This window comes from Neofelis nebulosa, chromosome 4, assembly GCF_028018385.1.
Source record: "Neofelis nebulosa isolate mNeoNeb1 chromosome 4, mNeoNeb1.pri, whole genome shotgun sequence".
In the NCBI taxonomy this organism is placed as follows: Eukaryota; Metazoa; Chordata; class Mammalia; order Carnivora; family Felidae; genus Neofelis; species Neofelis nebulosa.
This window is the reverse complement of record NC_080785.1, coordinates 123,573,980-123,598,956: the sequence shown is the minus strand read 5'-3', so window position 1 is coordinate 123,598,956 and position 24,977 is coordinate 123,573,980. Positions and strand designations below refer to the sequence as shown.

The window sequence follows — 24,977 nt, the reverse complement described above, 5'->3', positions numbered from 1 at the left end:
GGAGAACAAAGAAGGAATCCCATATGGCTGCAAAGGGCTGACTCAGGCTGGGATACTGGCTACAAATGCCCCTGGATAGTTAATGGAGCTACTGTGTTTCATAGGATAGTTATTATTTTTGTTTATGTTCTAGTTACAAAGTTCCTAAAGCTTTGAGTGGTCTACCCTAGCCATATTTTTCCCTTATGTCCCCTGTTTTCTGCATGCAAAAACACGTTTTTCAGGAACGAATCTATGGCATTAAAGCTGAAGTTATCCGATCGCTATCTTGTTGGTCTGTTCACAGGTCAGTACGCAGTTGTATGAGGTGTGGCGGTCACAGCTGTCTATAGTTTGGTGTACTTGTTGGTTAATAACCTAGAAATGTGGTTCTTAAGGCTTTTTGGGATTTAATTTTAAATGCTTTCCAATATTATGCTGCTGCTAAAAATCAATTGCGAAGACTAAGCCAAAACACACCCAAAAATATTTATGCTATATAACATTCATTAACAAGAATCTAAATATACACACTAAAAACATAACTGTGTTAAAAAAAAATTCAAGCAGGTGGGAGGTAACAAGTAAAACAAAAACTGTACTTGAGTAGTGATGACTTTAAGAATAAAACACCTTATTTTTTACATTAGCTTTTTCAATTAAGCAAGTGCATTTTTTGTTTGTTTTGCCTGGAATTCATCATCAGTTGGTAAAAGTTTGCAGAGAAACATTTTGTATCCACAAACTGACAGATTAACAAATATAGCTGAACACCCCAGCAACATGATTGTTTTTTAAGACAAATGTTTTAATGTTAGGTGGCTAAGTATGAAAGCAGCAATCAAGTGTTGGTGGAATACTTATGAGTATTATCTGACTTAATTTTTGAACACTGACATAAAGATGAGCCATTTCTTTCAAATGACCCATCTTTTTGGGATCTTCAAGGACTGGGGAATCAGGATGGGATCCTGATGAAGGGACATCTGGTTGAGAACCATTGCTTTAGAACAAGGTGCTCTCCTGACAAGCGAAACTGTCGGGTTTTTCGGGACCACTAACAGAGGCAAACGCCCCTGCCTCTGCCCCATCTACTGAGGCACAAAGAAGCAAGGTTATAATAAGGTTCCTGGCCAAATGGCTTTGCTTTCTGGAACAAAAATTCCCGCAAACTGCTCACACATCAAAGTTGTCAAGTATCCAATGGACATGAAAGCTTTATAGCAAACAAAATACATACATGTCACAAAGACATTTCTTTAAAAGAAAACACAATGGAGAGAAACAGGAGAAGGAAGCCTCCTTTAGCAGATACCAGTTTATTCGACATAGTGCAGGATTCAGAGCATCTGATATTCCACAGCCAACAAGATGTCCTACTTCCCTATTATAAAATACTGGATACCCTGAATAGAGTTAATTCAAGGTTCTCTTTCCTCTTCTCCTCCATCTAGAATTAAACGTTTCTTCGTGTAGCATACATTTCACATTCACCGAAGGCTTTGGGGAGAGGGGGGGATATAGGGCTTATAACCGCCCCCCTGAACCAAAGGCACTTAATGTTAAAAGATAAAGCACAGTAGAGTCACCCCACAGACATTCCTGCATGTTCAGACTGCTGAACTTGAGTGCACCCCCAGGGGCCCACGTGGGATTCATCCTAACCATGTAAAAGACACTGATTTCCTTGAAAACACAAAGTGCAGTATGAATATAAAGACTCATCACCACCACCTTTTCCACCACCCCATCCTTTTCTCAAAATAATACATAAGAGAACTCTTATTTTACATGATTAGTATTACCCAAGGTTCACACATGGAAAAAAATAGCTAAAAAATAATCTGTCATAAACTCTTACTATGAAATCACAATAGAATCTAATATACGCATAGAATTTGTCGAAGAAGGCCTCAGAGATCATGCTGTGCATCCCCCCCACTGGATAGACGAGGTCACTGAGGCTCCAGAAGGTCAAGTGTGGGACCCTGAGGTCTAGCCCTGGTGGCAGAGCCTGGGAAGAACCCATGCCTTCTGAAGTTTAGCCCAGGGTCTCCTTCACCCCCTTCCTCTTTGAGAGACTCTCCAAACTAAAGCACAGCGATGATCTCCAGAAGTGCGCCACACCATAAAGCACGCACGCTGACACAGGTCAGCAGTCTGGTCCCGCGAGGCAGCTCCTTTGGCCCCTGGGCAGGTATGTGACCCAGCTCGGAGTGGGGATTCTTCACTCGAGGTTGTTCAACGTTCTGAGGAAAGCCAAGGGCGGGGCAGACGCGACTTCTGGGCGTAGGAAAGCTCTTCTTGGCTCTTAGCCCGTGGTGGGCTGACGGTCGGCCGCACAGCGGAAGCCCAGGTTGGAAGCAGAGCTGTCGGGTGTGTTCTGGCTTCGAGCGGCACAGCGGTACCGATAGCAGTAGGACTGCGCAGAGACGAAGGGAAAGGGGAGAGTGCTTAGTTTCTCGCTTAAAGGCTCTAAACTGTCAAATGCATGTTGCACCCGAGCACCAGCTACTGGGAAGTCATGCCTACCTGGAGACAGGGCTTCCCCGCGCCCCGCCCCACCCCAAACACCCCCTCAGGCCTACTTAGCACGTATGTTTTAAAGAGGGCAGCACGTCCAGAGTTTGACCAGTAGTTACCTTATAAACAGAGACACGGTGCAAGGATGCTAGTACCAGCATTGCTTAGAACAGTAAAAAAAAAAAAAAGGAACAACCGATGACTACAGAGGTTATACACATCCACAAGCTGGATTACTCAGCAGTCATTAAAAGTCATGTTTTTTATGTAATACTTAATGACACAGGAGATTCTCACGATACACACACAGTTAAATGAAAAAGTCAGAATGCAAAACTGTGTGTGTGGTATGATCTCAAGCTACACAATTATATACGTCAAGGAAACAAGACTGATGATTCAAAATGGACCACAATATATTTGCGCAGTGGAGTTTCAAATTTCCCACAGTAAGTGTACGTTACTTTTATAATTTGAAAAGTTATTTTCACATTTACAGTATATGACATTAAAGCAAAAAGTAAAGCTAAATGGCAATCAAGGAAATATTAATTATGAGTACCATTAACATATTAAATATTCAACAGACTGGCAAAAAATAATTTTATTTAGTTATTTTTAATTTACATCCAAGTTTGTTAGCATATACTGCAATAATAATTTCAGGAGTAGAATCCAGTGATTCATCCCCTACGTATAACACCCAGTGCTCATCCCAACAAGTGTCTTCCTTAATGCCCCTTACCCATTTAGCCCATCCCCCCACCCATAACCCCTCCAGCAACCCTCAGTTTGTTCTCTGTATTTAAGAGTCTCTTAGTTTTGTCCCCCGCCCTGTTTATTATTTTTGCTTCCCTTCCCTTCCCTTATGTTCATCTGTTTTGCATCTTAAATTCCTCATATGAGCAAAAGCATGTGATATTGGTCTTCCTCTGACTGGTTAATTTCACTTAGCATAATGCCCTCTAGTTCCATCCATGTAGCTGCAAATGGCAAGATTTCATTCTTTTGATTCAGATTGGCAAAAATTAAAAAACAAGCCTAGGAACATAAAAAGTATGAAAGGCTGTGAAAAACATTTTTTGAAATACACTGCTTTTGGATTGGCTATAAATCTACTACTGTGTGTGTGGGATGTTTTGTATCTGTTTTCTTTTACAGGGACAGAGAACACATATATACATGTGCACAAACACACACACACAGACACTGAGCACCTAGTACATGTCAGGCACGTTAGACACTTCAAGTGTTATTTCATTTAATCATAACAGCACAGAGGAATTAAATGAGTCATCCAAGATGACACAGGTGTTGAAGGAAGCAGAATTCGAACCCAGGTCTGACCATGGCGCATGTGCCTCCGAGGCAAGATTCTATACTCCTAGATGGAAAGACAGCACATCTCATGCTCCTCTCCCACCTCTAATGCATTCATCCTGCACGTACATGCATACTTGCACAAATAAGAAGGACTAACACTCATGGATGGGGACCTAGTAGGTATTCAGTGAATAACCACAGCTGACTTAAATACATCAAAAGTTTCCACATTCCAAAAACAACCATGCACAAAACTCTCATATTCTAGGACTGTACTTTGATCCAAAATAACAGAGAATGAAAATAAACTAGTTATCTTGTGTAGCATGAGCATTAATGCTGAGTCGGCCCAGTGAAACTAAAGCCTCCGCCAGGTGGTTACAGAAACTACTACACAAAGAAACTTTGGGACTCAGGAAGGAGAGATCATTTCGGGGGCAGGGGGGCGGGGGGATAGGTCTGCATGAAAGAGGTTTTTATTTTTTTCTGAATTCTTACTCTCCTTTCTCAAACAAAAGGTGAGTGTTTCTAACCTGCATAAAAATGATCTCTTGAGGTGCCTGGTTGGCTCAGTTAGTTAAGCTGAGATCTTGATTTCAGCTCAGATCATGATCTCACAGTTGTTGAGATTGAGCCCCTCATCAGGCTCTTTGTTGAGCATGGAACCTACTTGGGATTCTCACTCTCTCCTTCTGCCCCTCCTCTCTCTCAAATCAGAAAAACATTAAAAACATTTCTTAATTAAAAATAAAAAAAATTATCTCCAAAGCTGCCACAGAAATTCTCCAGAGTACATCTATCATAAAAAGAAAGACACAGTGGTTTGTCTTCCATAGATAGTGAAACAGTAGCAACCAATTTTCTCATTTTCCCTGTGGTCAGTGAGGAATATAACATATTACCAATACTCAGGCAGAGAGAGGGAAGATGAATAAAAAAATATACCTGGAAGAGTGAAAAGCTGATGGCATCTACTATACTGCCTGTGCCTGGCGTGCACCTCTAAAATGTCTAGTTTATCACACAGGGGGATGCAGCAGAAGCCTCATCCCACAGAGGCCCTACTCACCAGGCTGCTGTCAAGCAGTGCTTTGGTATTTCTAGAATCAAACTCCGGGGGACAATCCAGGACTCCGTGCTACCAACTATGTGTAGTGAATTTGACACTGGAGCAAGAATCGAATTCAGGGAGAGGCAGGCATCTAGACATGGACATTCTTGTTCCATAACTGCACCACACACGGCAGAAAACAAGCAAGCACTTCCTGATTGCCTGCTGTGCACAGCCTAGAGGAAGCCTGACCGTACGCATGGTCCTGTCCTGCTGCAGATCACAGGCTGGTTGCGGAAACAATGGCTGTACATCAAACGGTTATAAAACAGGCTAGGGTTAAAAGAGTCTGAGGTTTTTTGTTTTTTGTTTTGTTTTTTTTTTTTTTTTTTTACTAATTCAGGTGAAGGAATTGTTCCTTGTAGAATGCCAAAGTCTTTAGTAAAGACTTCTAGAAGGCAAAACTGGGCCATGGCTGCATTGACATAATTACAGCAGTGGTCTTCTGACTTGAGTATACATTTAAGAATAGCCTGAAGACAATCAAAAAGAATGAAATCTTGCCATTTGCAACAATGTGGATGGAACTAGAATGTATTAGGCTAAGTGAAATAAGTCAGAGAAAGACAACTATATGATTTTGCTCATATGTGGAATTTAAGAAACAATAAAATAGGGGAAGGGAAGCAAAAATAAGAGAGAGGAAGACAAACCATAAGAGACTCTTAAATAGAGACAACAAATTGAGGGTTGCTGGAGGGGTGCTGGATGAGGGGATGGCCTAGATGAGCAATGAGAATTAAGGAGGGCCTTGTTGGAATGAGCATGGGGTGTTATATGTAAGTGATGACTCACTAAATTCTATTCCTGAAATCATTATTACACTATTATGTTAACTAACTTGGATTTAAATTAAAAAAAAAAAAAAAAAAAAAAGAATAGCCTGAAGAGCTTAAGTACCTATTCCCAGGCCAGACACCTAAAGGTTCTGATTCAGTACATGTGGTGCAGAGTCCAAGAATTTGCATTTCTAACAACCTTTTAGGTGCTGCTGATGCTATGGGGCCAATAGGCTGCAGTTTGAGCAGCACTGATTTATACAATTCAGAAAGGAAGAAAGAAGGTATATTAAGTAGAGAAGACAATGACATCAGAGGCATGAAAATGGAAAAATTCAGGCAACTTAAGGGGATAGCAAGGCCATAGCCTGATCATGTCAGAGCAGGGTTTATTTACTCATTAAATATTTGAGATTTCACAACATGCTAGATGCTATTCTGGGCACGAGGGATAAGATGGGGAACAAGACAGACAATGCAACTGTCTTCAAGAAGCTTACATTCAACAGGGATTAGTTAGACAATAAATGAATGGATAAATTCAAGATGGTTTCTGGTAGTGGTCAGCTTGGAAGAAAGTAAAATAGGGAGAGAGGAGTGGCACTGACTAGGTGGCTACTTTAGACAAGGTGTCCTGGGAAGGCCTCTCTGAGGTGGTGCCAGATGAACTGAGTTGCCCAAAGGTTTGGAGAACAGTAATTCCGGGCAAAAGCAATCACTGTATAAAGACAATAAGTGATAAAAAGCAGGAAACATGGGTAAATAGGATGGAGTTACATTACAGGTGGTCTTCTCACCAGAAAGAATTTGGGGTTTATACAAATGGAAATCATGACAAACATTGCACTAATTTATGAAAAGAAAGAGCAAAATCCAAGACACATTAGCGATTTAACATCAGCTAAAGCCTTTCTCAATCTGTCCCCCCATCGATGAAATGGGGCTATTAATGGGAAAATGTCAAAATGCTTCATCTTGGGGCGCCTGGGTGGCTCAGTCGGTTGAGTGTCTCGTCTCACAGGTTGTGCACTGCTAGTGCAGAGCCTGCTCCGGATTCTCTCTCCCTCTGTCTCTGCCCCTTCCCCACTCGTTCTCTCTCTCTATATAAATATATAAATAAAATAAACATTAAAAGACATTTTTAAAAATCTTTTATCTTATCTTGACATAAAAAAGCAAAGCATCAGACACATGGAAGTTACTGTAACTGTTACTTTATAATGAACATAACACTCTTAATTATAGAAACTAACTTTGTCTTATCTGACACTTTGGGGTTCATCTGCTTTCTCACTAAAACAAAACCAATAGCCAGCTTCTCTACAGGTCTTAAAACCTTATGTTGGAAAGATAATACTGCCAGTATCCGAATATGGATTTACAGCTGACCCTTGAACAACATGGGTCTGAACTACACAGTTCCATTTAGGTACAGTTTTTCAATAAATACAGGACTACTGTAAATGTATTTCCTCTTCTCCTTATAATTTTCTTATTGTTTTCTTTTCTCTAACTTACTTTAAGAATACAGTATGTAAGGGGAGCCTGGGTGGCTCAGTCGGTTAAGTGTCTGACTTCGGCTCAGGTCATGATCTCCTGGTCCATGTGTTTGAGCCCCGCGTTGGGCTCTGTGCTGACAGCTCAGAGCCTGGAGCCTGCTTGAGATTCTGTGTCTCCCTCTCTCTCTGCCCCTCCCCCACTCATGCTCTGTCTCTCCCTCAAAAATAAATAAGCATTAAAAAAAGTTTTTAAAGAATACAGTATGTAATACATACAACACACAAAATGTGTGTTAATCAACTATGTGCTTGATAAGGCTTCTGGTCAACAGGAAGTTACTAGTAGTTAAGTTTGGGGAGAGTTAAAAGTTTTATGTGGCTTTTTGACTGCCTGGGGGGTTGGTGCCCCTAAGTGCTACATTGTTCAAGGGTCAACTGTGCATTTGCTACATAAATGCCAAAGGTATTTGCTATAAAAATGGGGAAAATGAGGAATATGTGTAGGAAGGCATGGGACTAAGGTCTTTGTTGGATGGCATATTTCTATATGTAACTTATCCCTCAAATTATATAAAAAACTATTTTAAAATAAGATGTCCATATGCCACAAAATGCAGGCTGGGACAACTCTGACAAACCATGCCTGCCCGGAGCACTGTGTTCAGAAGGAACGTGAGGCTGTGACATAAGAGTGTAGAAAAAAGATCCATGATACGTAAGAGATTTTTACAACAGCCGTATCTGAAGACCCTGGCACATAATGAATAATTCCATTTGGGGGGGAAAAGAAATAGAAGTGTACCAAAAAGTGTGGGTAAAATACTATCAACAGTTTACTTCAGGAAGCAGGATGAGTGGTTTTTATTTTCATTTTTATGTTTATTATTTTCTAATTTTCATGTAATGAATGTTTGCTTCTGTAAAACAAAGAAGCTTAAAATCAGTGACAACAAAAAGAGCTAGTCTTTATGAGATCACAGCAGACCCTAAAATCTTCCATTAACCTAAATGGCTGTGAAGAACTGAGCCCTAAAAAGCAAGGCTCACTGTAAGTTAAAGTTTGGGAGGTCAGGACCACCATAAGAGAGACCGTTCACATCACCATTCCATTTCAAATGAACTCATTCACTCAGCAAACATTTATTAATAAGTAGTTCATTTTAAATTCGAATAATGGGCAACTAATGGAACACATATTTAAAGCAGAAAATGGCCTGATTTTAATGTCCTCATTGCTTTTCCTTTTTTTCCAACTCTACTTTTAGCACCAAAAATGGTTATTAATGATGTTAGGTCTTTGAGTGGCTGAAATATGGGTCATTTTACTAATTAAGAACACAGGTAGTGGCAAGGACCTGTATTAGCCCCTTTTCATTAAAATGGATAATTATTGTGTAAAACTGATCTCAATATCTACACTAAGAATGTGATCCTGGACTCAGAAACAATCCATTTAAGATAATGACTTACCAGCCTTGGGGCTCTGAAGTCAAGTGGGACAGCAATATGGTTTTTATGAGAAGACAACTTTCAGGAATAAAGGGAAGTTTTAAGGAAATTATAGCTCATTGTGAAAAAAAAGAAATCATTATATAAAATCACCTCAGCAGAATCCTGGTCTCTCAATTTCACATCCACTGCTCTTGCCATTGACAACTAAATCAACTGCTTTCTTAGTAATCTTGGTGTAAAATGGCAGGAGAGTGAGGATTTCCTCCATATTATGAGTTGGGATAAATACCCCACAGGGATTAGTCTAACAACATCCAAGAACAACAGCTAATATTTCTTGAGTACTTACTATATGAACTGTTCTAAAAAATTCACATGTATTAATTCACTTAGCCCTCCCACTAATCCTCTGAGGAAGGTATTATTCACATCTGCATTGTATACACAGGAAAAATTGAGGCACAGAGATGCTAATAGTGTGCCCAGGGTCACCCGGTTTTGTAAGTGGTGGATCCAAGCCTTTTCAATCCCATTTCAGAGTCTAGGCTCTTAACCCAATGCTGTGTTGACTCATAGTTTTTCATTCTGTGCTCTCTTCTCATTACTAAAGCTGTACTTCAGATGGACTTTCAAAAAGTTATGAATAATCATCAGAGCTTACTTTAATCATGCCAACTAGCTCTGGTCCATGATCAAAAGTAAGTCCTCTTCTAAGCAGGGTGATTTTTTTTCGAAATGAACTTCAACATTTTTTTTTTCTTTACAGCAATTTCCTTTCTTTTACTGATCTTCATCTATGCCGAAAGAATCATTTCAAGGATTCTGCCTCTCAAGTTAGTTCATTGGTTGGCTCCTTATTCAAAAGGAGAGGGGAAAAAACAATCTAATGATAACAAACATGATGGTTAATGATGATGGTATTAGTCATGCTTATATACTTGGTCCATTCTTTACTCATAAGAACCATACAGTAGGTGCAATTATGGTGTGCATTTTACAAATGTGAAAACTGAGGCTGAGAAAGGTTAAGTAATTTTCCTAAGACAACACACTAGCAAGAAGTTACAGAACTCCAACTCAGATCTAATTTCAGAGTCTATAGCTCAATAATTTAATTGTAACTGCCACTCTTAATCTAGTGGAAAGGATAAGTGCTCTGAAAGCAATTCACAGCCAACACTGTGTTGTTTCTCCTGACAGACTGATGTTAATTACCTCCATCATCTACAATTAACTTGACCAAGATCCTAGAGCTACTGTTTTTTGTTGTTTTTTTTTTTCTGAAAAATTCCATGGATCTAACCATGTTTTGTTACTCTCCTATTCCTCTTCTAGAATACTCTATCACTGAGCATAACTAAATTAAAATTTATCTTGCAAGTAGATTAAGAAAAGCTAAAGATATGTAATATAAGCTCTAAATGAAACCCTAAAATTTTAAGACAAAGAGTTTTAGCTAATAAACCAAAGGAGAGAGAATGGAGCGATAACAAATGCTTAACCAAAAGAGGTCAAAAACAGAGAGAAAAGAAACATATGAGACAAAAAAGACTAAAAATATCAAAAGGGCAAACTTAAATTCAGCCATATCAATAATCACATTAAATATAAATGGACAAACAGCAGGGCAGAGATTTTGCCAATAAATTCAACAGCTCAGATGAAATGAACAAATTCCTTAAAGACACAAATTCCCAGAGATTAATCAAGAGGAAATATAATCTGCATAACCTTGTAGCTATTAACTAAATTAATTTTATGGTTACAACTCTACTCCTAAATGGTTTCCCTGGGGTGGGGGAATTCTATCAAACATTTAAGGAAGAAAAACTGCTAATTCTACATGAACTATTCCAGAAAATTGAAGATAAGGGAATATTTACCAATTCAATGTATAAATCCAACAGTACACTGATACCAAAACCCGACAAGAAAACAAGAGACCAATACCAATCATGAACATATATGCAAAAATGCTCAACATTTTAACAAACTGAATCCATATTTTTAAAAAGGATAATACATCATACCTAAATTAGCACACTCTAGGAAGGCAAAGATGGTTTAACATTTGAAAACTGAAAATCTATGAATGTATTTACCATATTAACAGAGTGAAAAAGAAAAACCATACAAACATCTCAACAGCTGCAGAAAAGGCATCCAGCAAAATTTATATCTATTTCTGATAAAAATTCTCAAGAAGCTAGGAATAGAAGGAAACTTCCTTGAACTTATACAGAACATCTCTGAAAACACTATAGCTGATATAACTAATTTTGAAAAGTTGATTTTTTATCCCCTTAAGATTAAAAATGAGGCAAAAAAGTCTGTTCTTACCAGTCATATTCAATACTATACTGAAGGTTCTAGCTAATGCAATACAGCAAGAAAAAAGTAATAAATATTTTAAAAGAAGTAAAATTGTCTATATTCACAGATGATATAACCAGCTATGCAGAAAAACCAACAGAATCTACAAAAACATTACTAGTACAAATGAGTTAACAAAGGTTGCAGAACACAAGATAAACCAATTATACCACGTAAATTTATTTATTAAAAACATGTATTAGGTTAAAAAATATTTTAAAATAATAAACTGAGAAGCTTATGAAAATACAGATTTAAAATACGCAAATAATATTAAATGTTAAAGTAAACATATTCATATGCAATGGCAATGAAATACATTTAGTGTTCACACTTAAATGTTTTTTACAAGCTTCATTTTCTCTTACTTTCTTGAGGGAAAATCTTCTGGTCCTCAATTCTTACAGAGTAAATGGATTCTCAATTTTTAAAAGTGCCATATGTCAGAAACACAACTGGAGGTAATTAAGGTTTTGAGATACTATTCTTCAAAGAGAAATTCACCTGCTTTTCATGGAATTCCATTTCCCCAGTAAGAGGATTCAATATATTTGTAGTAACAGCTTGAATAAGAGAAAAAATCTGGAACTAAAGACTAATGTATGTGAACATTTAAAAGTACTGGATGACCTAGGGCAATGTTTTTATTTCAAGTTAAAATTGGAATTGTAAAGATAAATTTCTATGCATCTTGTTATAAATGTAGGTGTAAAGCATAAAATAAACTCAATTATAAACCTCACTTAAATAACTGGATTAAAAATTTTAAGAAATACAGAAGACACACAATCTACAGAGATTCTCTTAAAAACATTTTTTTATGTTTATTTATTTTTGAGAGAAAGACAGAGTGTGAGTGGGGAGGAGCAGACAGAAAGGGAGACATAGAATCTGAAGCAGGCTCCAGGCTCTGAGCTGTCAGCACAGAACCCGAGGTGAGGCTTGAAACCACAAACTGCGAGATCATGACCTGAATCAAAATCAGATGCTCGACTGACTGAGCCACCCAGGCACCCCCAGAGATTCTCTATAGACTAGTGGTTTCCAAACTTTGCAGAATGTTTTAAACCCCTTGAGACCTTTAAAATCCTGAAGCCCAGGCCACACTCCAGAGAAATCAAAATGAAGTGAGTGGGGAAACAGGCAACAGTCTTTTTTATGGATCCCAGATGATTATAACATGCAATAAAGTTTGAGAACCACAGTTTTAAGGTAAAGTTTGATAGTACATCCATCGTTAAATTAGTAACTTAACGTGGAGTCCTGATAGGTTGTTTTAAGTCTCTAACTGCCTGGACTGACTGAATTACCATAGGAAACTTCTTGTAATAACCATCTGCAAAATGCCATCTTTGCATAGGGATAGAAAGAAGCTCAAGTGTTGGAGATACTAAAAATATATGATTTAAAGAAAAAAGGGAGAGGTGGTATTCAATTTCCAAACTCCTTAAAAAGGTTATTCATGAAACACCAACTCACGCTGACTACCCAAGAACAACCAGTTCTGACACTGAAATCATAGCCCAAAGAGCAGAAAACACTCTCTGAGATTGATGCTTATTTCATAGAGCACACCCATTATACCTAGAACATTTGTGATGTTTCCATTCCAGTACAGCACAATCCACCCTCCATTTCTAACCCTACCTTAATCTCCACAGAGTATCCAGATATAATCTCAAATTAATTAAGGGTGTACTTCCAAATAAGCATGCTGGAAATAGTATATAGCCCACCCTGGTTCAGGGGACAATAAAGGTCTCTCAAAGGGATCAAGTTTCAACAGAGAATTTGGTTAACAAAAGATTCACAACCTCTGCTGTTTTTCCCCATGCCTGTGTCCAAATTTGAGATGACTATTTTTTTTTTTTTTTTTTTTTTTTTTTGGTTTTGATGAAGATAGGTATATATTCACAGAAGTGATGGGACATTTTAGGGCTAATGACAGTGGTTCCATTAATGAGCTGTGAGTACACCAAAACAGAATGTAATGACTTGACTCACCTTATGGCACATGTAGGATCCACCTTTCTTTACCCGGTCTTTCCCAGAAGGGGGGCCTTTCTGTGGATTAAGAGAACTCGTTAGCCCAGAGAACACAGATGCTCCTCACAGACTGGCCGAGAGTTCATTTTAGTCCAACCAGCTCTTCCACGGCTGCCTTAACTTTCTACATGCTTTTCCACCTGTGGGCAGAAAACCCGTGAACCCATGCACCCTGAACCCATGCACCTTCCCAAATGCCCACCTCTCCAAATCCTACCCACCCTTTAAGGTCCCGCTCAGGTTCCCACTTTGATAAAATCTTTATGACTATAGTAAGCAATCTCACCTCTAAATCCCTGTAATAGCATTTCTCACCTAGATGACTAACAAGCTGCTTGGCAGTATCTTTTATATCACCTTCTCAAGTTAATATGCAAATTTATCCTGCATAACAACTGACTTGTTCAACTAGACTGGCTAGTCTCTTTGAATTATGTTTTTATAATCCTACTGTGTAACAGCTAGTAAACCCTTTGCTGACTGAAGAAATTTGCCTTTTATCTTTTAAAAAAAATTTAGGTCAGGTTAATTGAGGTATAATTTACGTACAGTAAACTTTAACCTTTTTAAGCCTTTTTAAATGCACATGCCTGATGAATTTTGACAAATGTATAGGCATGTAACCACCACCACAATCAAGATATAGAACACAGTTTATCTTTTCCAAAAAGATTTATATAGTGCTTACTATGAGCCAAGCATGGATGCAAATATTAACCCATGCAATCTCCGTAACAACTTTTTTTTAAGATTTTAGTTTTAAGTAATCTCTGTACTCAACATGGGGCTCAAACTCACAACCCCAAGATCAAGAGTCACATGCTCCACCAACTGAGCCAGCCAGGTACCCCTCTCTATAACAACATCTTTTTTTTTTTTTTTTTAATGTTTGTTTATTTTTGAGGGAGACAAAATGTGAGTGAGGAGGGGCAGAAAGAGAGGGAGACACGGAATCTGAAGCAGGCTCCAGGCTCTGAAGTGTCAGCACAGAGCCCGGACACAGGGCTTGAACTCATGAACCGTGAGATCATGACCTGAGCCGAAGCCAGACACTTAACTGACTGAGTCACCCAGGCACCCCTCCATAACAACTTCTGATGTAAGTTAAGCAAGTGGCAGAACAAGGATTCACACCCAGGCAGCTGGTTTGAGTCCATTACACTCCCTGTTTAGAGACCAGAAATGGAGGAAATTGGACAATCCCTAAGAGGAGGCAAGAACACACAGTGACTACCACTGTAATGAAAATTGAAGCCAGAAACAGCCAGCCAAGAGGTAAGACTATTTTTTCTAAGGAGAGCTTTGGATAGAAGTGCACTGGAAATGAACATCCTTAAACTTTAGCTGCCAGGATAAAAGGGCCTCAACATCAGATTAGCCATGCAAAGAACATCTGAGAAGTACCAATAACCTCCTACAAACCAGAACCACATACGGGAAGTTTGGGGGCTAAAAGGATCTTTTTGCTTTTCCCCTATTAAGCAAAAAAATCAACTAATCACACAGCTGCCTACTTTTTGTCTACTGAACACAAGAGACGGTTGAATAATGCTGCCTATCTTAGTTTTCCTTTTTCTTGACAACTACTTGTCTAGTGTCAAGGGCTCAGACAAAAGTGGCAGAAGTTAAAAGAATCATGTTTTCTCCAAGCATGGTTAACACACTGACTTGCAAATTTTTTTTTTGAAGTTAAAATTTTTTTTTAATTTTTTCAATATATGAAATTTATTGTCAAATTGGTTTCCATAAAACACCCAGTGCTCATCCCAAAAGGTGCCCTCCTCAATACCCATCACCCACCCTCCCCTCCCTCCCACCCCCCATCAACCCTCAGTTTGTTCTCAATTTTTAAGAGTCTCTTATGCTTTGGCTCTCTTCCACTCTAACCTCTTTTTTTTTTTTCCTTCCCCTCCCCCATGGGTTTCTGTTCAGTTTCTCAGGATCCACATAAGAGTGAAACCATATGGTATCTGTCTTTCTCTGTATGGCTTATTTCACTTAGCATCACACTCTCCAGTTCCATCCACATTCCTACAAAGGGCCATATTTCATTCTTTCTCATTGGCACATAGTACTCCATTGTGTATATAAACCACAATTTCTTTATCCACTCATCAGTTGATGGACATTTAGGCTCTTTCCATAATTTGGCTATTGTTGAGAGTGCTGCTATAAACATTGGGGTACAAGTGCCCCTATGCATCAGTACTCCTGTATCTCTTGGGTAAATTCCTAGCAGTGCTATTGCTGGATCATAGGGTAGATCTATTTTTAATTTTTTGAGGAAACTCCACACTGTTTTCCAGAGTGGCTGTACCAGTTTGCATTCCCACCAACAGTGCAAGAGGGTTCCTGTTTCTCCACATCCTCTCCAGCATCTATAGTCTCCTGATTTGTTCATTTTGGCCACTCTGACTGGAGTGAGGTGATACCTGAGTGTGGTTTTGATTTGTATTTCCCTGATGAGAAGCAACGTTGAGCATCTTTTCATGTGCCTGTTGGCCATCTGGATGTCTTCTTTAGAGAAGTGTCTATTCATGTTTTCTGCCCATTTCTTCACTGGATTATTTGTTTTTTGGGTGTGGAGTTTGGTGAGCTCTTTATAGATTTTGGATACTAACCCTTTGTCCGATATGTCATTTGCAAATATCTTCTCCCATTCCGTTGGTTGTCTTTTAGTTTTGTTGGTTGTTTCCTTTGCTGTGCAGAAGCCTTTTATCTTCATGAGGTCCCAGTAATTCACTTTTGCTTTTAATTCCCTTGCCTTTGGGGCTGTGTTGAGTAAGAGATTGCTATGGCTGAGGTCAGAGAGGTCTTTTCCTGCTTTCTCCTCTAGGGTTTTGATGGTTTCCTGTCTCACATTCAGGGCCTTTATCCATTTTGAGTTTATTTTTGTGAATGGTGTGAGAAAGTGGTCTAGTTTCAACCTTCTGCATGTTGCTGTCCAGTTCCCCCAGCACCATTTGTTAGACTGTCTTTTTTCCATTGGATGTTCTTTCCTGCTTTGTCAAAGATTAGTTGGCCATATATTTGTGGGTCTAGTTCTGGGGTTTCTATTCTATTCCATTGGTCTATGTGTCTGTTTTTGTGCCAATGCCATGCTGTCTTGATGATGACGGCTTTGTAGTAGAGGCTAAAGTCTGGGATTGTGATGCCTCCTGCGTTAGTCTTCTTCTTCAAAATTACTTTGGCTATTCGGGGCCTTTTGTGGTTCCATATGAATTTTAGGATTCCTTATTCTAGTTTCGAGAAGAATGCTGGTGCAATTTTGATTGGGATTGCAATGAATGTGTAGACAGCTTTGGGTTGACTTACAAATTTTAACTATGTGGTCATAAGTTCATGTTTTCTAAGCATTTCCAGGTACTTAGAAACGGTCACAGACTAAGCCACTGTCTATTCTTCATTCCACTGCAGGGTCGCAGTATTTCCATGGCCTTAAATGCTTAATGTTACACTAACAAACTTTTAGGACTTAATCTCACCAACTGTGAAATCATGACCTAAGCCAAAATCCAGAGTCAGTTGCTTTACCGACTGAACCACCCAGGTGCCCCCAAAACTGCAAGTTCTAAATGTCTGCCCCAATAATCCCAAAAGGCCAAGGTGCAGCTAAAGTTCTCAGGAAAAGAGATAAAGAAGCAATCTCTGAGTGTTAGTGCAGGGGAATCTATCTTCATTCAAAACACGTAGGAAGGCATGAAGGCCATCAATAATGAAAAATCCACACAAGATACCACAGAACCCTCATCCGTACGACTGGCTTATTGAATGAGAAACAAGCCTGCAGGAAGGAAGGTGGCCAACGTGCTCAAGGCCTGCCAAGATGTATTTCATAAGAGAACTAACAACGACATTTTGTGTAGTCAGGAGAGACACTTCCCTGTCCCTCCTTTTTATACCCAACACAATGACAAGGGAAAAAACAGAAAGGACAGAGTTGGACAAATTTTCATCAGTCAGCAAAGAGTCAAAAAGCACTACTATTAAACATGCTGTTTGATAAAGTCCACAGTGTGGACTACTGAACAGCTATTAAAAAGAATGAGGCATGAGGCATTTCTGTAAGACTCTATTGCACTATCACTTTTGCTTAGAACATAACACGGAATCAAGCATTTATTCTGATTTTCTTATACATGGTGTCCCAGTGGGGAGTTGGTTACCCGGAGCGAGCATCTGACCCTGGGACACAGGAGGATGCCACATGGGCCACTCCTCGCTGGTAACACATTCATCTACATCTTCATTCTCATTCAGTTCAGTGCACTGTTTGATTTACCTCGAGGCTTGCCCTATGACCCATGGATTATTTAGAAGTGTGTTGTTTAGTTTCTAAGTGTTTGGAGATTTTCCTATTTTATTTCTGTTATGGATTTCCAGTGTGACTCCACTGTTGCTGGAGACTATACTTTATACAATTAAAACTTTTTAAATGTACTGAGGTTTATATGATGGTGTGGGATGTGGTCTCCATTGGTATATTTTCCATGACTACTTGAATGGATATTCTGCTGTTGTAGGGTAATTGTTCTAGAAATCTTGGTTAGATCCTATCCACTGATTGTATCACTGTTATTTTATGTCCTTGCTGATTTTCTATGTAATTATACTATCGATTGTTGAGAAAGGGGCATGAAAGTTTCCAGCTACAATTGTGGATTGGTCTATTTCTTCTTTGAATGTTCTGTTAAATTAGTTTTTGCTTCATATGTCTCAGCTGTATTCAATGGTATATACACATTTAGTATTACTATTTCCTGGGGCACCTGGGTGGCTCAGTCAGTTAAGCATCTGACTTTGGCTCAGGTCATGGACCATGAGTTAGAGCCCCACATCAGGCTCTGTGCTGACAGCTCAGAGCCTAGAGCCTGCTTCAGATTCTGTGTCTCCCTCTCTCTCTGCCCCTCCCCTGCTCGCACTCTCTCTCTGTCTCTCTCAAAAATAAACATTAAAAAAAAATTCTTAAGTATTTCTATTTCCTCTTGTTGGATTAACCATTTTATCACTATAGAATACCCTTCCTTGACTCTGGAAACTTGCTTTGCTTTAAAGTCTACTTTATAGGAGTGTGTGGGTGGCTCAGTCATTTAAGCTTCCAACTTCAGCTCAGGTCATGATCTCATGGTTCATGGGTTCAAGCCCCATGTCCTATGCTGACAGCTCAGAGCCTGGAGCCTGCTTCAAATTGCCTCCTTCTTTCTCTGCCCCTCCCCTGCTCACACTATGTCTGTCTCTCTCAAAAGTAAACATGAAAAATTTTTTGAAGTCTACTTTATGTATTAATATAGCCATCCCTGCTTTCTTTTGATTAATGTTTGTATCTCTTGTCCCAACATTTTATTTTTTTTTAAGGTTTATTTGTTTTTGAGAGACAGAGTGCTAACAGAGCAGGGGCATAGAGAGAGGGACACACAGAATCCGAAGCAAGCTCCAGGCTCTGAGCTGTCAGCACAGAGTCCAACGCAGGGCTCAAACTCACGAACCATGAGATTATGACCTGAGCCGAAGTTGGACGCTTAACTAACTGAGCCACCCAGGTGTCCCCCAACATTTTGTTTTCAATCCACTTATATCGTTATATTTTAAATGAGTTTCTTGTAGACAGTATATAATTAGGTTATATTTTTTAGTCCCCACTGCCAATCTGTCTTTTAACTGATATATTTAGAGCATGTACTTTTAATGAAATTATTGATATGTTAGAACTTAAATCTACCATTTTGTTGTTTTTCTGTCAGTTCTCTATGATTTTGTTTCTGTTTGCTTTTTCCTGTCTTCCTATATATTACCTAAACATTTTTGTTAAGAAATCCATTTTTACTTACCTATAGAGTTTTGAGGTACATTTATATATATATGTGTGTGTGTGTGTGTGTGTATACATGTATATTATCACAGTTTTATATATAGATCACAGTTTTATATGTAAATCACAGTTTATATCTTATCATTTATATCTATATTACAGATATATATGTGACATGTAAACATATATATAAAACTGTGATGATATAAAACATCAGAGTCTACTGGTATTATTTTACCAATTCCAGTGAAACATAGAAAACGTATCTCCTTTTATATCCCTTTAGCCTCCCCTGTTTATAATGTAATTGTATGGGGGCACCTGGGTGGCTCATTTGGTTAAGCATCTGACTTTGGCTCAGGTCAAGATCTCAAGGTTAGTGAGTGTGAGCCACAAGTCAGGCTCTATGCTGACAGCTCCGAGTTTGAAGCCTGCTTCGGATTCTGTTTCTCCCTCTCTCTCTGCCCTTCCCCACTCTCTCTCTCTCTCTCTCGAAAATAAACATTAAAAAAATAATGTATGAAAGACTTCTTCTAAATACATTTAGAAACACATCACACTATGCTATAATTTCTGCTTCAACCATCAAACAAAATTTTTAAAACATGAGAGAAAACGCTTTAACTATCATGCCATTTCCTCGGGCCTTTATTAGGATCTCTGATGAGAAGTCCACTGTCATTTGATTTGACTTTTTCCCTATAGGTAAGGTATTCTTTCCTCTGCCTTCTTTCAATATTTTTCTTTGTCTTTTATTTTCAGCAGTTTAATTATGATGTCTTGGTATGGATTTCTTTGGGACAGTCCTGTTTAGGGTTCACTTAACTTCTTGAACCTACAGGTTTAAGTCTTTCCTCAGTCTGGGAGGTATGCATCCAGTAACTACTTTGAGTGCTCCCTCAGCCCCACCCTCTTCCTTCTCTCCTCCAGGACTGCCATGACACAAATGTTAGATCTTTTGTTAAAGTCACATAGGTCCCTGAGGCTCAGTCGTTTGCTTATCTTCTCTTTTTTCTTCTGTTGTTCAGAATGGGTACTTTCTTTTATTCTAGTCTCCAGTTCACTGATTTTGTTGTTGTTGTTCTTGCTGTTGCTATTCTGTCCCTCCTATTCTACTTTTGAGCCCATTCATAAAGCTTTTATTTTGGTTATTCTATTTTTCAGCTCTAAATTTTTCATTTGGTTCTCATTTATAGCTTCTATTTCTTTCCCGAAGCTTTCCATTTTTCTTTCATTTGTTTCAAGCACGTTCTTAATTGCTCACTGAAGAATCTTTATCATGGCTGCTTTAAAATCTTTGGTGGAAAATTCTAAAACCTCTGCCATCTTAGTGTTAGCATCTATTGTTTCTTTCGTTTGGTTCTGGGTATGATTAAATGATTATTCAGTTGAAACCTGAATACATTTTTATTATGTTGCAAGCCTCTGAATCTTATTTAACCGTGCTGTTTCACCTGGCTTTCTATGACCCACGCTGGCAGGGGAAGGGAGGGAGGGAGCCATCTCATTATTGCCAGGTGAAAGTAGAAATCCAGGTTCCCCACATGGCTTCCACTGACACCTCAGGAGAGACTCTCGTTATTTACTGGTACATGGAGGGGAGAGCTCTGGTTCCCCACAAAGCTCCACTTACACCACAGTGAGGGTGGCAGTATTACTGCTTGGCAATGATGAAAGGCCTTGTCCTTACTTTACCTTCTCTGATGCCACCCTGGTGGGGGTATTATGGCACCTCAACACAGACTCATGAGGGTGCAAGTCTAGGCTCTCCACATGGACTTTGCAGGCTTGGATGAGAACACGATTTTTTATGCAGTGTTTGGATGGAATAAAGTGGTTACTGCCTAAAAGTTTTCTGTATGGTTAGACTACCCCTTTCCTATTTTCTCTTTTAACTAGATAGAGCAGGCTTTCCTTGGGACTTTATATCTGCTGGCATTTGTAGGTTGCTGGTTTCCTCAGCTCCAATTCTGAGACATATGGATCAAAAAGAAAATGCATGTAACTCACTACCATTTCATTTCTAAGGTCCACAGGTACTCTTCCTTTTTTTCACCTATCTTATTTATTTATTTATTTATTTATTCATTCATTCATTCAGAGAGAGAGAGAGAGAGAGAGAGAGAGAGAGAGAACACGAGTGGGGTAAGGGCAGTGAGGGAGGGAGAGAGAATTCCAAGCAGGCTCCATACTGTCAGCTTAGAGCCTGATGCAGGACTCCAACACATAAACTGCGAGATTGTGACCCCAGCTGAGATCAAGAGTTGGACACCCAACCGACTGACCCACCCAGGCACCCTTCTTTTCACCTTTCTTACATTTATTTTATTTGTAGTATCCAGAGTTTTAATTACATTTAGTGGGAGGAACAGGGAAATGTATGTCTCCTCCACTTTGCCAGAACCAGAAGAAAAACCTCCTTCATCTTCGTTTTTAAAGGATAGTTTTGTTGGACACAGAATTCTTAGTTGATGGTTTTTTTCAGCACTTGGGATCTATCACTACACCATCTTCGGGCTTCCATTGTTTCTGATGAGAAATCAGCCATTAGTCACATTATTCTTGCCCTATATGTGTTAAGGGGCTTCCTCTTTCTACTTTCAAAATATTATCTTTGTTTTTCAATAGTGTAACTATGAATTGTCTAGGTGTATTCTTCTTTGTGTTCATCCAAATTGAAGTTATTTCAACTTTTTGGATTTTTCAGATAATTTTCATCAAATTTGGTATTTAAACAATTTCTTCAGAAATAATTTTGTCCCTTTTTCTCCCTCCTCTCCATCTGGGACTCCTATTATACATGTGTTACATAATTATGTTGGAGCACCTGATATTGTCACATAGTGCTCTACTGATCTGTGTCCAATTTTTCTCCCCCCTCTATTCTTTGGCTTGGGAAATTTCTCTTGATTTACCTTCAAGTTCACTGATTCCTTCTTCTATTTCTAATCTACTGAGTTAATCTAGGGAAATTTTATTTCAGTTATTGTATTTTTCAATTCCATAAATTTCACTTTTTTAAAATCATTTGCATTTGTCTATTGTGATTCTCTGTTGACTCACATCATATTTCCTACCGTATCTTTGAATACATTTTCCTTTAGTTCTTTAAATATAGTAGCTGCTTTGAAGTCTTTGTTAAATCCAAATGTGGGCCTAGTCAGTTTCTATCTAACTAATCTTTTTCCTTAGTATGGGTTAAACTTTGTTAATTTGCATGTTAATTATTTTTAGGTGAAAAGTAAACATTTACAGGGAGTTCCGGAAGATGGCGGCGTAGGAGGACGCTGGGCTCACCGCGCGTCCTGCTGATCACTTAGATTCCACCTACACCTGCCTAAAGAACCCAGAAAACCACCAGAGGATTAGCAGAACGGAGTCTCCGGAGCCAAGCGCAGACGAGAGGCCCACGGAAGAGGGTAGGAAGGGCGGCGAGGCGGTGCGCGCTCCACGGACTGGCGGGAGGGAGCTGGGGCGGAGGGGCGGCTCGCCGGCCAAGCTGAGCCCCCGAGTCTGGCTGGCAAAAGCGGAGGGGCCGGACGGACTGTGTTCCGACAGCAAGCGCGACTTAGCATCTGGGAGGTCATAAGTTAACAGCTCTGCTCAGAAAGCGGGAAGGCTGGAGGACAAAGGGAGGGAGAGCTGCTGAGCCCCCGACGGCAGAGCTCAGCTTGGCGGGGAACAAAGGCGCTCGCCAGCGCCATCTCCCTCGCCAGCGCCATCTCCCTCGCCCATCCCCCAGCCAAAATCCCAAAGAGAACCAGTTCCTGCCAGGGAACTTGCTCGCTCCGCGCAAACACCCAACTCTGTGCTTCTGCGGAGCCAAACCTCCGGCAGCGGATCTGACTCCCTCCCGCTGCCACAGGGCCCCTCCTGAAGTGGATCACCTAAGGAGAAGCGAGCTAAGCCTGCCCCTCCCGCCCCCGTGCACCTTGCCTACCCACCCCAGCTAATACGCCAGATCCCCAGCACCACAAGCCTGGCAGTGTGCAAGTAGACCAGACGGGCCACACCACCCCACAGTGAATCCCGCCCCTAGGAGAGGGGAAGAGAAGGCACACACCAGTCTGACTGTGGCCCCAGCGGTGGGCTGGGGGCAGACATCAGGTCGGACTGCGGCCCCGCCCACCAACTCCAGTTATACACCACAGCACGGGGGAAGTGCCCTGCAGGTCCTCACCGCTCCAGGGACTATCCAAAATGACCAAACGGAAGAATTCCCCTCAGAAGAATCTCCAGGAAATAACAACAGCTAATGAACTGATCAAAAAGGATTTAAATAATATAACAGAAAGTGAATTTAGAATAATAGTCATAAAATTAATCGCTGGGCTTGAAAACAGTATACAGGACAGCAGAGAATCTCTTGCGACAGAGATCAAGGGACTAAGGAACAGTCACGAGGAGCTGAAAAACGCTTTAAACGAAATGCAAAACAAAATGGAAACCACGACGGCTCGGATTGAAGAGGCAGAGGAGAGAATAGGTGAACTAGAAGATAAAGTTATGGAGAAGGAGGAAGCTGAAAGAAAGAGAGATAAAAAAATCCAGGAGTATGAGGGAAAAATTAGAGAACTAAGTGATACACTAAAAAGAAATAATATACGCATAATTGGTATCCCAGAGGAGGAAGAGAGAGGGAAAGGTGCTGAAGGGGTACTTGAAGAAATTATAGCTGAGAACTTCCCTGAACTGGGGAAGGAAAAAGGCATTGAAATCCAAGAGGCACAGAGAACTCCCTTCAGACGTAACTTGAATCGATCTTCTGCACGACATATCATAGTGAAACTGGCAAAATACAAGGATAAAGAGAAAATTCTGAAAGCAGCAAGGGATAAACGTGCCCTCACATATAAAGGGAGACCTATAAGACTCGTGACTGATCTCTCCTTTGAAACTTGGCAGGCCAGAAAGGCTTGGCACGATATCTTCAGTGTGCTAAACAGAAAAAATATGCAGCCGAGAATCCTTTATCCAGCAAGTCTGTCATTTAGAATAGAAGGAGAGATAAAGGTCTTCCCAAACAAACAAAAACTGAAGGAATTTGTCACCACGAAACCAGCCCTACAAGAGATCCTAAGGGGGATCCTGTGAGACAAAGTACCAGAGACATCACTACAAGCATAAAACATACAGACATCACAATGACTCTAAACCCGTATCTTTCTATAATAACACTGAATGTAAATAGATTAAATGCGCCAACCAAAAGACATAGGGTATCAGAATGGATAAAAAAACAAGACCCATCTATTTGCTGTCTACAAGAGACTCATTTGAGATCTGAGGACACCTTTAGATTGAGAGTGAGGGGATGGAGAACTATTTATCATGCTACTGGAAGCCAAAAGAAAGCTGGAGTAGCCATACTTATATCAGACAAACTAGACTTTAAATTAAAGGCTGTAACAAGAGATGAAGAAGGGCATTATATAATAATTACAAGGTCTATCCATCAGGAAGAGCTAACAATTATAAATGTCTATGCGCCAAATACTGGAGCCCCCAGATATATAAAACAGTTACTCATAAACATAAGCAACCTTATTGATAAGAATGTGGTCATCGCAGGGGACTTTAACACCCCACTTACAGAAATGGATAGATCATCTAGACACACAGTCAATAAAGAAACAAGGGCCCTGAATGATACATTGGATCAGATGGACTTGACAGATATATTTAGAACTCTGCATCCCAAAGCAACAGAATATACTTTCTTCTCGAGTGCACATGGAACATTCTCCAAGATAGATCATATACTGGGTCACAAAACAGCCCTTCATAAGTTTACAGGAATTGAAATTATACCATGCATACTTTCAGACCACAATGCTATGAAGCTTGAAATCAACCACAGGAAAAAGTCTGGAAAACCTCCAAAAGCGTGGAGGTTAAAGAACACCCTACTAACGAATGAGTGGGTCAACCAGGCAATTAGAGAAGAAATTAAAAAATATATGGAAACAAACGAAAATGAAAATACAACAATCCAAACGCTTTGGGACGCAGCGAAGGCAGTCCTGAGAGGAAAATACATTGCAATCCAGGCCTATCTCAAGAAACAAGAAAAATCCCAAATA

The 24,977-nt window shown here is 39.7% G+C and overlaps 1 protein-coding gene across 2 annotated transcripts in view; it reads right to left on the bottom strand.

The window, feature by feature from the left end:
- Positions 1-1,282: 1,282 nt before the first annotated feature.
- SUMF1 (sulfatase modifying factor 1) overlaps positions 1,283-24,977 on the bottom strand; it is a 103,686-nt gene continuing 79,991 nt past the window's right edge. For both annotated transcript variants that reach the window (XM_058726161.1, XM_058726162.1), the window contains 2 exons: positions 13,044-13,103; positions 1,283-2,401 (listed from right to left, as the gene is read on the bottom strand). In XM_058726161.1, coding sequence (XP_058582144.1) covers positions 2,291-2,401; positions 13,044-13,103 — 171 coding nt within the window. In that variant the 3' untranslated portion in view covers positions 1,283-2,290. The remainder of the gene's footprint in view (positions 2,402-13,043; positions 13,104-24,977) is intronic.